Source organism: Chiloscyllium plagiosum, unplaced genomic scaffold (genome assembly GCF_037043375.1).
Source record: "Chiloscyllium plagiosum isolate Xiang-an unplaced genomic scaffold, Cpla_swu_hap1 HiC_scaffold_10, whole genome shotgun sequence".
In the NCBI taxonomy this organism is placed as follows: Eukaryota; Metazoa; Chordata; class Chondrichthyes; order Orectolobiformes; family Hemiscylliidae; genus Chiloscyllium; species Chiloscyllium plagiosum.
The window spans coordinates 10,372,243-10,384,501 of NW_028270148.1; the positions used below are offsets into that span (position 1 = coordinate 10,372,243).

At 44.5% G+C, this 12,259-nt stretch overlaps 1 protein-coding gene across 1 annotated transcript in view; it reads right to left on the bottom strand.

Annotated features, from left to right (window-relative positions):
• cd109 (CD109 molecule) overlaps positions 1-12,259 on the bottom strand; it is a 142,426-nt gene that overhangs the window by 35,236 nt on the left and 94,931 nt on the right. Inside the window, exons 23-24 of the mRNA XM_087991108.1 lie at positions 3,484-3,660; positions 169-250 (exon numbers count right to left, since the gene is read on the bottom strand). Of these exons, the coding sequence (XP_087847234.1) occupies positions 169-250; positions 3,484-3,660 (259 nt within the window). The remainder of the gene's footprint in view (positions 1-168; positions 251-3,483; positions 3,661-12,259) is intronic.

Sequence of the window (12,259 nt, forward strand, 5' to 3'; positions counted from 1 at the left end):
ATAGTAATCCCCTTGGCATTATTCAGTAATTAAATTGAAGAAAACTAGTTATAAATCTTGCAACAGATTTTTTTGGGTTGTTTCCACAGTCAAGTGAATGAGAGCTTTGTAACCAGAGGTAGAAACGGAAGGGGCCTTCAGTTACTTTGCGCCAAAAAAATTTCTTACCAAGTACTTCCAGAAGAATCAGAATTTCCAAAAGCACTGAAGGAACCATCCGATCTTTGGTATGTCAACTCCCTTTGGTAACCTGAATAACAACATTACAGATTGAGAACTGGATTGATGCTTTGGGGGAAATTGAATCCAAATGTTGAAGTGCCGGTGGGGTTGGGGGAAGGTGGGGGTGGGGGGAGTCGAATAGACTTGTGTTAGAGCGATGTTTCCCTAAGCTGGTCCTGGAGATGAGAGAGATGACCAATGGTGAGAGACAGAGCAAATTGAATCTATAATGTTTGGACTTTGGAAGAACAATCTCACTGAGCTATTTCGGGCTGGGAAGTGTTTGGACAGGTGAGAGATAATGTGACAGAGAGAGAGAGAAAATGAGATAATATGAAAACTTCTTCTGCTAACTGGGGAGTCTGAACAACAGGGGCACAGGTTCAGATAAAGAGTTCATCATTCAGGGCTGAAATGAGGGGAACTTTCTTTACTTAAAGCGTTGTGAATCTTGAGAGGGCTCTGTACCAATTCATTGCAGTTGCTGCATCTTTTGCATCGATTGAAGGTTGGGGTAGACAGAGTTTTGATCCAGCGAGATGGGGAGTTGGTGGAAAGTGTATTTCAAGCCCAAGCTCAGCTATGATTGTATTAATGTCCCAGACCCCACCATCACCATCCTGGATATATCCTATCCCACCGACAGGACAGACTCAGCAGAGGTGGTGGCACAGTGGAATACTGTCAGGGGGGAGGTGTGCTGGGAGCCCTCAACATTGACACAGGACCCCATAAAATCTTATGGCTTCAGGTAAACATGGTCAAGGAAACCTCCTGCTGATTATCACGTACCATCCTCCTTCAGCTAATGTTGAACACTGAGAGGAAGCACAGAGGATGGAAAAGGTACATAATGTACTCTGGGCGGGGATTTCTATGCCAATTACCAAGAATGGCTTACTAGCAGTACTACTGATGGAGCTGGTCGGGTCCTAAAGGAGATAACTGCTAGACTGGCACTGTGGCAGGTGGTGAGGGAACCAACAAGAGGGAAAAATATACCAGACCTCATCCTTACCAATCTGCCAGCTGCAGATACAGCTGTCCATGACAGTATCGGTAAAAGTGACCACCGCACAGTCCTTGTGGAGACAAAGTCCCACCTTCACATTGAGAATAACCTCCATTGCATTGTGTGGCACTATCACCATGTTAATTGGGACAGATTTCACACAGATCTAGCAGCTCAGGACTGGGCATCCATGAGGTGCTGTGGGCCATCAACAGCAGGAGAACTGTACTTCAGCACAACCTGCAACCTCATGGCCTGGCATAACCCCCACTCAACCATTGCCATCAAGCCAGGAGATCAACCCTGGATGTCTCGGATCGAGTCTAAAGGGGGAGGGGGAGCAGCAAGAAATTGTAGTGCATATCAGTACCAATGACACAGGGAGGGAAAGGGAGGAGGACCTGAAAATTGAATATAGGGAGTTAGGTTGGGAGCTAAAAAGAAGGACAAGCAGAGTAGTAATCTCAGAATTACTACTGGTGCCACGGGCTAGTGAGGCTAGGAACAGAGAGCAAGTGCAGATGAACACGTGGCTGCACAGCTGGTGTAGGAGAGAGGGCTTCAGATATGTGGATCATTGGGATACTTTCTGGGGAAGGTGTGACCTGTACAAGGAGGATGGTTGTACCTGAACTAGAAGGGCACCAATATCCTGGGTGGGAGGTTTACTAGAGCTCTTCAGGAGCGTTTACACTAGGTTAGCAGGGGGATGGGCCAGAGTTTTGGATCAGACGATGGGGTAGTTGGTGAACAGGCAGGTACAACGTGCAGGAGGGCATGTCATGAGCAGCACCAGGTGTACCTGAAGATGAGGTGTCAACCTGGTGAAACTACCAAACAGGATTACTTGGATGCCAAACAACATAAGCAGCAAACGATAGATAGAGCTAAGGGATCCCACAACCAACGGATCAGATCTATGCGCTGCAGTAAAGAAATTTGACACCATCCAAGATAAAGCGGCCAAAAACATGCACGCTCTCCACCACTGACACTCAGCAGCTGCATTGTGTACCATGTACAAAATCCTCTGCAGACATTCACCAATAGCCCTTACACAACTCCTTCCAAACCCACAGCCACTTCCATCTAGAAGGACAAGGGCAGCAAATACATGGCAATGCCACCTCTTTGCAAGTTCCCCTCCACTCACCATCCTGAGTTGGAAATATATTGCTGTTCCTTCAGTGTTGCTGGGTCAAAATCCTAGATCACTTTCGCTAACAGCACTGTGGGTAATACCCACAGCACATGGACTGCAGTGGTTCAAGAAGGCAGCGCACCACCACCTTCTCAAGTGCAACTAGGGACAGGCAATAAATGCTGGGCCCAGCCAGCGACACCTAAGCCCCATAAGGGAATAAAAAGAAATCGTACATCTGGCTTTCTAATTCAGGCTGGTCTAAAGCTGTTCCTGTTCCTTATGCCCCCTTATGTTAGTGCTGTCATTTCTGGAAATAGATATAGACAGAACAGGCATAACAAAGTGTTGGAGGAATTTGCAACGTCTGACTAACTTTCCTTTGTCACATATTGTCACAATAATAGAGGTCGGGCAGGCGCCAAAATAAGAAACCTGCCCACCATTTGTAACTGAATAATTAAGAAATATTGAGCTCATTAACAGTTCCATCCACCCTGCCCTCACCAAACCCCAGCTGGCCAGGGGCAGTTGCATGGGAATGGACATATCACCTTTGTAAGGAAGTTTTCAAACTGAGGAAAGAAAGGGGTATGACTGTCTTCTGGGTGTGCACTTTGTAATAACACTACTCCCCAACAGATGGTGATACCCCACCCTTCATACCAACTTGCTGGCTCTGAAAAACCTGCTCCCCAAAAACCCATCCCCACCCACCCCACGCCCCTGAGCCTTCAAAACCCTCCCTGAACCCATATTTCAGATTTTCCTGAATCTGTGATCTACCCTGTCTTCCTTTTGGGACTGCCATGTGTCTGAACTCTTCCATTCACCCCTTCTCCCCTCCCCTCTCCCTGTGATTGTACAAAACCCAGAGAAAGTGCGGACTGCAGACGCTGGAGATCAGAGTTGAAAAGTGTGGCACTGGAAAAGCACAGCTGGTCAGGCAGCATCCGAGGAGCAGGAGAATTGATGTTTGGAGTATAAGCTCTTCATCAGAAATGAGGAATGGCTTAGGGTCGAAACGTCCATTCTTCTCCTCCACGGATGCTGCCTGACCAGCTGTGCTATTGCAGCGCCACACTTTTTGACAAAGTACAAAACCCACCTTGCATCAAAAATAACAAAGCTTTCTCCTTAATCTCCTTATTAACTTGGTTTATGGCTGTTAGGTATTGTAAAATGTAGACATTTGGAGCAAATCTGATCATGTTTTGTTCACCACATCCATAAGGCATCTGAAGAAGATCCTCGATTCCATTGATGGAAGGTCCAAGGATATCACCTGAAAGAGAGAACCAATTGTCACAATCCATTTCATTTACACTTGAACTGCAATTGCCACAAACCGACCCAGTTCCCAAAGAGATTAATATTCTGCCATAATCTGGGTTTGTGTATGTTTTGTAAAAAACTTCTTAAAATCTAAAAACAAACCAGTTAACAAAGGGTGCCCTGCAGGGAGCCTGGATAATGAATCAGATGTTTGTTAGAGCAACTGTTTCCTCATTGACTATGTACAATTTTGACCTGTTACTTCCTAGACAAGAGGTATGATGTGTTAGTCAAGATGTCAGATAGTCTTCTGTGCAGACTACAGAAGTTCCCCAGGTGGGCAGTGAGGGTTAAGGGACAGCTCGTGTCCACTCCGGAGTTATTTATGGACTTATTTAGTGTGATGGGAGGTCTCTTCCACTGACTGACCTGAGTGGCCATCTGCATGGTGCCAATCCTGATAGGGAGTGTGATGAATACCATTCCCAGCTGGTATTGCTCAAGTACAAGTGGAAAGGTCAGGGGACCCTGGTATCAGGGAATGCAGATATCAGGGAACCAGGTATGTAGGAGTCTTTACAACAACTGGCTTATATACAGAATAGCTCAGGCATTAGCTGACTTAAATAAATTGATGCCTGTCTCTCAGGAAAACACCCCCTTCATGTGGTCCAGCCTAAAAAGATAAACAGAAGGAAATGAATTATGAAAAAGCCTCAACAAAAAGCAAAACCCTCACCACCATCCAGGTCAATGCGATTGGTATCTCATCCACCACCTTCAACATTCACTTCCTCCATGATCCCTGCTATGGGCCACGAGCCAGATGGGAGTAGAATAGTTTGATGCAGACTCAATGGGCTGAAGGGCCTTTTCCTGTACTGTAGACCTCTCTGACTTTTTGATTCCCCAACAGTGACAGCAGAATACAGATATTATTTATTCAACTTGTTCAGGTATGCTATGACACAAGTCTGTGACAGGTGGGATTTCTACCAGGTACATTGCAACATCCCAAATGTGGTCAGACCACATTTGGAGATCTGTGTTCAGTTCTGGACATCTTATTTCTGGAGAGAATGCAAAGGAGATTTACTAGGTTGATGCCAGGAATGAGGGATTTTAGATACAAGGAAAGATTAGAGAGCTTGGGCTTGTCCTCCTTGGAACAGAGAAGATTAAGAGGTGACCTTATTGAGGTGTTCAAAATGATGAACAGTTTTGACAGGGTAAAGAAGGATATTGTGTTCCATGAGTTGGTATGTCAGTAACTGGGGCGGGGGGGTCACAATTTCAAGAATGTCAGAAGACAGCAAGGAGTGAGATGAGGAAAAATTTCTTTATTCAGAGAGTTGTTGGGATTTCGAATGTGCTGCCTGGGAGGGTGGGGGAGGCGGATTGCATAGGAGATTTCAAAAGAGAGCTGGATAAATATTTGTGGGCCCAGAAATAGGGCTGGAGAGTGGGACCAGCTGGGTAGCTCTTTCAGGAGCTGGTACAGCAAGGATGGGTCAAATGGCCTCCTCCTGTACTGTAAAATACAGTAAAATTCTTTCACTCACCAAGGCACTTTTTTTAGATTAGATTCCCTACAATGCAGAAACAGGGCCTTTAGCCCAACAAGTCCACACTGACCCTCTGAAGAGTAACCCACCCAGTCCCATTTCCCTCTGACTAATGCTGAAAATGTGTTGCTGGAACAGCGCAGCAGGTCAGGCAGCATCCAGGGAACAGGAGAATCGACGTTTCAGGCATAAGCCCTTCTTCAGGAATGAGGAAGGGCTTATGCCCGAAACGCGATTCTCCTGTTCCCTGGATGCTGCCTGACCTGCTGCGCTGTTCCAGCAACACATTTTCAGCTCTGATCTCCAGCATCTGCAGACCTCACTTTCTCCTCTGACTAATGCACCTAACACTACAGGCAATTGAGCGTGGCCAATTCACCTAACCTGTACATCTTTGGACTATGGGAGGAAACCCACACAGACACAGGGAGAATGTGCAAACTCCACACAGACAGTCACCCGAGGCCGGAATCGAACCTGTGACCCTTGTGCTGTGAGGCAGCAGTGCTAACCACTGAGCCACCGCGCTGCCCACTTGATGACATCTTTCAGATCTGTGACCTCTACTACCTCAAAAGATGACAGATCCAAAGGCACACCACAGCATCCTGAATTGGAATAATATCATTGTTCCTTCTATGTGAGTGTGTGTGAATACTGGAACCCCCTTTCCTCACCTCACTCTGAGAGGAGCTATACCACACGGGCTGTGGGGGCTCGGCAATGCCGCTGACCATGATCATTACAAGGCCAATTTGCAATGTACAATAAAAGCTGCCCTGGACTGTGACATCTACATCCTGAAGATGACTTTTCTTTTAATCTAATGAACCCACTTTTGCACAGAGAGATCTCACAGATATGTGAATCAGAACTGTCTTTCAGTGGACATTGAGTGACAGAGGCAGCATTTGTGGATAGAGAAGCAGGTAATGATTTATCTTTTAGCTAAACTTGACACATACTGACCATTGCTTTCCTAAGAAACTAGGATTCCATTTTAGAAACCATTGCTGTACAGGACATTGGTTAGAACACCTTTGGAATATTCTGTTCAATTCTGGTCTCCCCGCTTTTGTGAAACTTGAAAGGGTTCAGAAAAGATTTACAAGCATGTTGCCAGGGTTGGAGGACTTGAGCTATAGGGAGAGGCTGAACAGGCTCGGGCTGTTTTCCCTGAAGCGTCGGAGGCTGAAGGGTGACCTTATAGAGGTTTACAAAATCATGGGGGGCATGGATAGGGTAAATAGAAAAAGTCTTTTCCCTGGGGTGGGGGAATCCAGAACTAGACAGCAAAGGTATAAGGCAAGAAGGGAACGATTTAAAAGGGACCTAAGTGGCAACGTTTTCACACAGAGGGTGGTGCGTGTATGGAATGAGCTGCCAGAGGAAGTGGTGGAGGCTGGTACAATTGCAATATTTAAAAGGCATTTGGATGGGTATATGAATAGGAAGGGTTTGGAGGGATATGGGCCAAGTGCTGGCAGGTGGGACTAGATTAATTTAGGATATTTGGTCGGCATGGGCGAGTTGGAAATAAGGGTATTGCCTCTGATCAGCCATGTTATCACTGAATGGTAGACCTGATGGGCTGAATGGCCCCTGACCATCCATGTTATCACTGAATGGTAGACCTGATGGGCTGAATGGCCCCTGACCATCCATGTTATCACTGAATGGTAGACCTGATGGGCTGAATTGCCTCTGATCAGCCACGATATCACTGAATGGTAGATGCGATGGACTGAAGGACTAGTTCTGTTCCTGCAGCTCATGGTCTTTGTTTTAATCAAGTGAATGGGAACGTCCCCATGCCCTTCTCTGAAGTAGTACTTCTGGATCTTTTATGTCCTCCTGAGAGGACAGGCTGGGGGGAGGGGGATGAGCGTGCCTTGGATTTAGGCGGTCTCTCTGACAGCACCGTCATCCCTTTTGCACTGCTCTGGGAAGACCAGCATGAACTGCATTCTCCAGCGTTTGGAACAGCTACTGACCTTCTGACTCAGAGGTGACTGCGCTACCCACTGAGCCAAGGTTGACACCAAGACAAGTCATAAAGAGTTCTCAGCCTTGGATACTAATCAAAAGTCCTTGGATGAAAAACGTAGAGAGTACAGTGTGGAAGGACCTGAGCTGATGAGAGCTTTCCAGCTGGAGTAAACTCAATACTCCCAGATTCCTGGCTCAGTCCCTGGTCCATTTATATTTATATTAAGTGGTTGTTCCCAAGGGATCAGTAGTCTTGATAAGTCTTCAAGATCACTGAAGCTAATATATTAAAGGCAAATGGAGGGCCAATGATGCATTTCAAAATTATTTGCTTCCAATGAAAGTGTCCAGACTATGTACGTTCAGATACAGAATTCTAATGCATAAGAGCTTCCATAAAATTCGGATAATGCTGTAGAGAACTGAACTGATATTTACTGCACGTGAATATTTTTGTTAGAAGCTCTTGTGACATAAGTTGTCTGCCAAGAGCAGAGAGGTGGTTATAAAGCTAGGTTATATTCTCTGGAATTTAGAAGGTTCAGAGGAGAGTTGATTGAGGTTATCAAGATAGTTTGGGAGAACAGGGGACCCTCTTGTGGTGCAGTGGTTAGGGTCTCTACTCTTGAACTGAAAGATGCAGATTCCAGTCCCAACTGCTCGAAAGGTGCGTAATGACATCTCTGAGCAGGTTGATTAGAAAAATAGGTTAAAAAAAACAGAACAGCCTGTGTAGATAGATGAAAGACATTTCTGCTGCTCAGAGCAGTCAGGGCTAGGGTACAGAGCCTAAAACCGAGAGATAGACTGTATGGGAATGACATTAAAACACTTTTGTGCACAATAATTACAGGTGTTTAGAAATCTCTTTTGCAAACGGCAATTGAAGCTCAATCAATTCTGAAATGGAGACAGATGAATTTTTCTTAGCCAAATCAATTTGGGGAAATGTGAGTTTGGGAGTTAGGTTGTCGACTGACCAGGATAGCACTGAATGGTAGAACAGACTCGATAAACTAAATGGCCTCCTCCTGTTCCTATGTACACATGAGTATTACTTGGCTTGGAGCACTTCAGTGTCAGCATGGAAAGAAAATGCCAACAGGCAAGTATTATTAGCGAGTTGTGAGAATATTTGTAGCTCAGGTTGAAGTTCTGAATGTAGGTTTGCTCGTTGAGGTGGAAGGTTCATTTTCAGATGTTTTGTCACCATACTAGGTAACATCTTCAGTGAGTCTCCAAATGAAGCACTGGTGATGTAACCCACCTTCTATTTATATGTTTGAGTTTCCTTGGGCTGGTAATGTCATTTCCTGTGGTGACATCATTTTCTATGGTGATGTCATTTCCCATGGTGACATCATGTCCTATGATTATGTCACCTCCTGTTCTTTTTCTCAAGAGTTGGTCAATGGGATCCAAGTCAATGTGTTTGTTGATAGAGTTCCAGTTGGAATGCCATGCTTCTAGGAATTCTCGTGCATATCTCTGTTTGGCTTATCCTACGATGGATGTGTTGTCCCAGTCGAAGTGGTGTCCTTCATCATCCATATGTAAGAATACTAGTGAGAGAGGGTCATATTGTTTTGTGGCTAGTTGATGTTCATGTATCCTGGTGGCTAGTTTTCTGCCTGTCTATCCAGTGGCTAACAAGTGACGATAGACTGGACCTCACAGCTATAGAACTGAATCACAGCCTACTCAAAAACCTCAGACATCTGGAGAAATAATTAAGACTGACTTCCAAAAAATGAAACCAGACAGATCCAACATATCACGCTTCTACAAATTACCCAAAATTCACAAACCAGGAGACCCCCCCGCCTTCAGACCCATAGTCTGACTACCTGGAAACCAACTTACAGATTAGCCAAGGAGCCATACCAAAGACTAAAACACTTAGTCGGAGACTCACGCCACTACATCCACTCCACCCAAGAATTCCTGAAGACCATCAAAGACACCAAGATAGAAGAGGATGAAATAATGATCTCCTTTGATGTAACAGCCTTGTTCACATCCATCAACATCAACCAGGCCAAGCAAACACTGACTACATTATTGGAGAACCAAGGACACATACACCACAACACCACCAACTTCATCAACAAAGACAGTATTGTTAAGCTAGTGGACCTATGCCTTACCACCCACTTCACCATCAACAACAAAACCTACAAACAAACCAATGGAACACCCATGGGATCTCCGATATCAGGGTTCTTAGCTGAGGCAGTAATGCAGAGACTTGAACAAACAGCTCTGCCAAACTTCCAACCCAAGCTTTGGGTCTGCTATATGGATGACTGAATGAAACAAATTAGAGGAAACCTTCAAGACCATCAATAATACCCTTACTGGCATAAAGTTCACTAAAGAGGAGGGAAACAACAAATTGCCATCCCTAGATGTCGCAGTAGAACAAACAGCCAATGGGGAACTTCAAACCAGCGTCTACAGGAAAACAACACATATGGACTACAGAAGCAATCATCTCAACATCCACAAATGAAGCTGCATTAGGACATTATTCCAATGAGCCACCACACACTGCAGCACAGAGGAACTATACAGAGCAGAGGAAAATCGTCTATTTGTGTATTCAAAAAGAATGGGTACCGAATGAACTCAGTCCACTGATTTCTGAGCAACAAACTCAAACAAGCAAACAAGACATGTCCAGAAACCCTCGCCACTCTCCCCTACATCAAAGACATCTCAGGAATGACTGCCAGACTACTTAGACCCCTCAGCATCATGGTAGCCCACAAACCCACCAACACACTAAAACAGCAGCTAATGAACTTGAATGACCCTACACAGACAAGCAAAACTAATATTATCTACAAAATACCATGCAAGAACTTTAACAAACACTATATTGGACAAACAGGCAGAAAACTAGCCACCAGGGTACATGAACATCAACTAGCCACAAAATGACATGATCCGTTCTCAATAGTATCCTTCCATACAGATGAGGAAAGACACCACTTCAACTGGGACAACACAACTGGGCAAGCCAAACAAAGACACAGAGAATTCCTAGAAGCATGGCATTCCAACTGGAACACTATCAACAAACATATTGACTTGGATCCCATTTACCACCCCTTGAGAAAATGAACAGGAGATGACATCACCATAGGAAATGATGTCACCATAGGAAATGACATCACCAGCACAAGGAAACTCAAACATATAAATAGACGACAGGCTACACAACCAGAACTTCATCTGGAGGCTCACAGAAGATGTTACCTAGTATGGTGACAAAATGTTGGAAAATGAACCTTCCATCTCAGCGAGCAAACCTACATCCAGCAAGGATTATTATCATGTTAAGAATGAGCAAAAACATATCCAGTCATGGCATTAACAATTGCTGGTGTGTGAACATCCTGCATGTAAGTTCTTCTAACCCCTTGCTTATTTGCACGGTCTCCCACATTTTAAACATTTACCGAAGGATCTGCAACTGCCTTTGCCCCCGATATATTTTATCCCCTTTCTCTGGATCTTTAGAAGGTTTGGGTGGTGCTCAGTTCAATGATGTACAATCAGACTCCATGCAACTGAAAGCTGTAGTTTGGAACACAGGAGCAGATGGAGGCCCTTCAGCCCTTCCAGCCTGCCTTGCCATACAGTTAGATCATAAGACCAGTAGTAGAAGCAGACCATTCAGCCCATTGAGTTGGCTCCACCATTCAATAAGACCACGAATGATCTGATCAACTCCACTTCCCTGCCTTTTCCCCATCACCTATGATTCCTTTACAGATTAAAAATCTGTCTCTCTCAGTCTTGAGTATATTTAATGATCCAACTTCAATCTATCCAATCTATTAAGCCATCTTTAGTTCCTATCTCTTGCTCATATTTGGCCCTCAGGTGATCTCCCTTATCCACCATCTCCCTTGGCAACAGTCCAATATTAAGGCAATTGGATCACAAACTTGGTGCCGAATTTGATCCTAACTTGATCTCATAGTCTGGCCATAACCAGGATCATCTGTTTCCACCTCCATAAATCCACCTGATTTCTTTCTTGACTCAGCTGACGTTCTGTAGAAACCCTCATTCATGCCTACATTACCCTTAAGCTTGACTGTTGCACCACACTCAGGACTGATCTCCCACATTCTACCTTCTCTAAGCTTGAGATTATCTAAAACTCCGCTAATCAAGTCCTTATTCTCACCAAGTCCACTTGCCTAACACCCCTGTGCTTGCTGATCAACATTGACTCTTGGTTATAAGCAGCATCTTGATTGTATAATTCTCAACCTTGTTTTCTCTGTGGCCTCAGGCCTTTCAACCTTTGTTAAGTTTCACAATGTTTGCAATACTCTCATTCTGGCCTCTTGAGCATTTTAATCATTCCACTATGGGTGTCCTTGTCTTGAGCTGCCTGTGCTCTCAACTCTGGATTTCCCTCTTTAAACCAGGCTTGGCCTCTCTGTCTCACTTGCTTCCTTTAAGCCTACCTCTTTGGCCAAGGACCTGTCCTAAAGTCTCCTGATCTCGCTCAGTGACACGTTTTAACATGCTCCCTGAAAGCATGTTTGGGGGTTTTACTGCATTAAGGGCACTATACAATTGTCATTTTTATTTTAATTCTTACCCCTACCTGACAAAAATCTCAATAAGTTCAATATATTTTTGAGGGGATGTTATCCTTTGCCCTTTGTGTGTAGAAAGTACTTCCTGACACCATCCCCAAACAGCTTGGTTCAAAGTGCATAAAAGTCTAAACCTCAACAGAGGAACATCATTTTCTCCCATCTAATCCTTAAGCATTTTACACTGATCGGATCATCCCACAGTCTCCTATACTCAAGGATCTGTTTAAAGAAAATTAATGAAGAACATTCTCTTTATTTAAGTTTCTAAATCTGAGTGTTCATTGAATGGATGTTGAGGTGAAGATTCATGGTCATATTTGCTTTTAGTGTTCCTCAATGAAGGTCTGACAAAATCGACAAGGATTCCCACTCCCGCAAGCTTTCTGCCTCCCCTCCCAGATATTGTACCCATGGAGGATCAGTTCCTGTT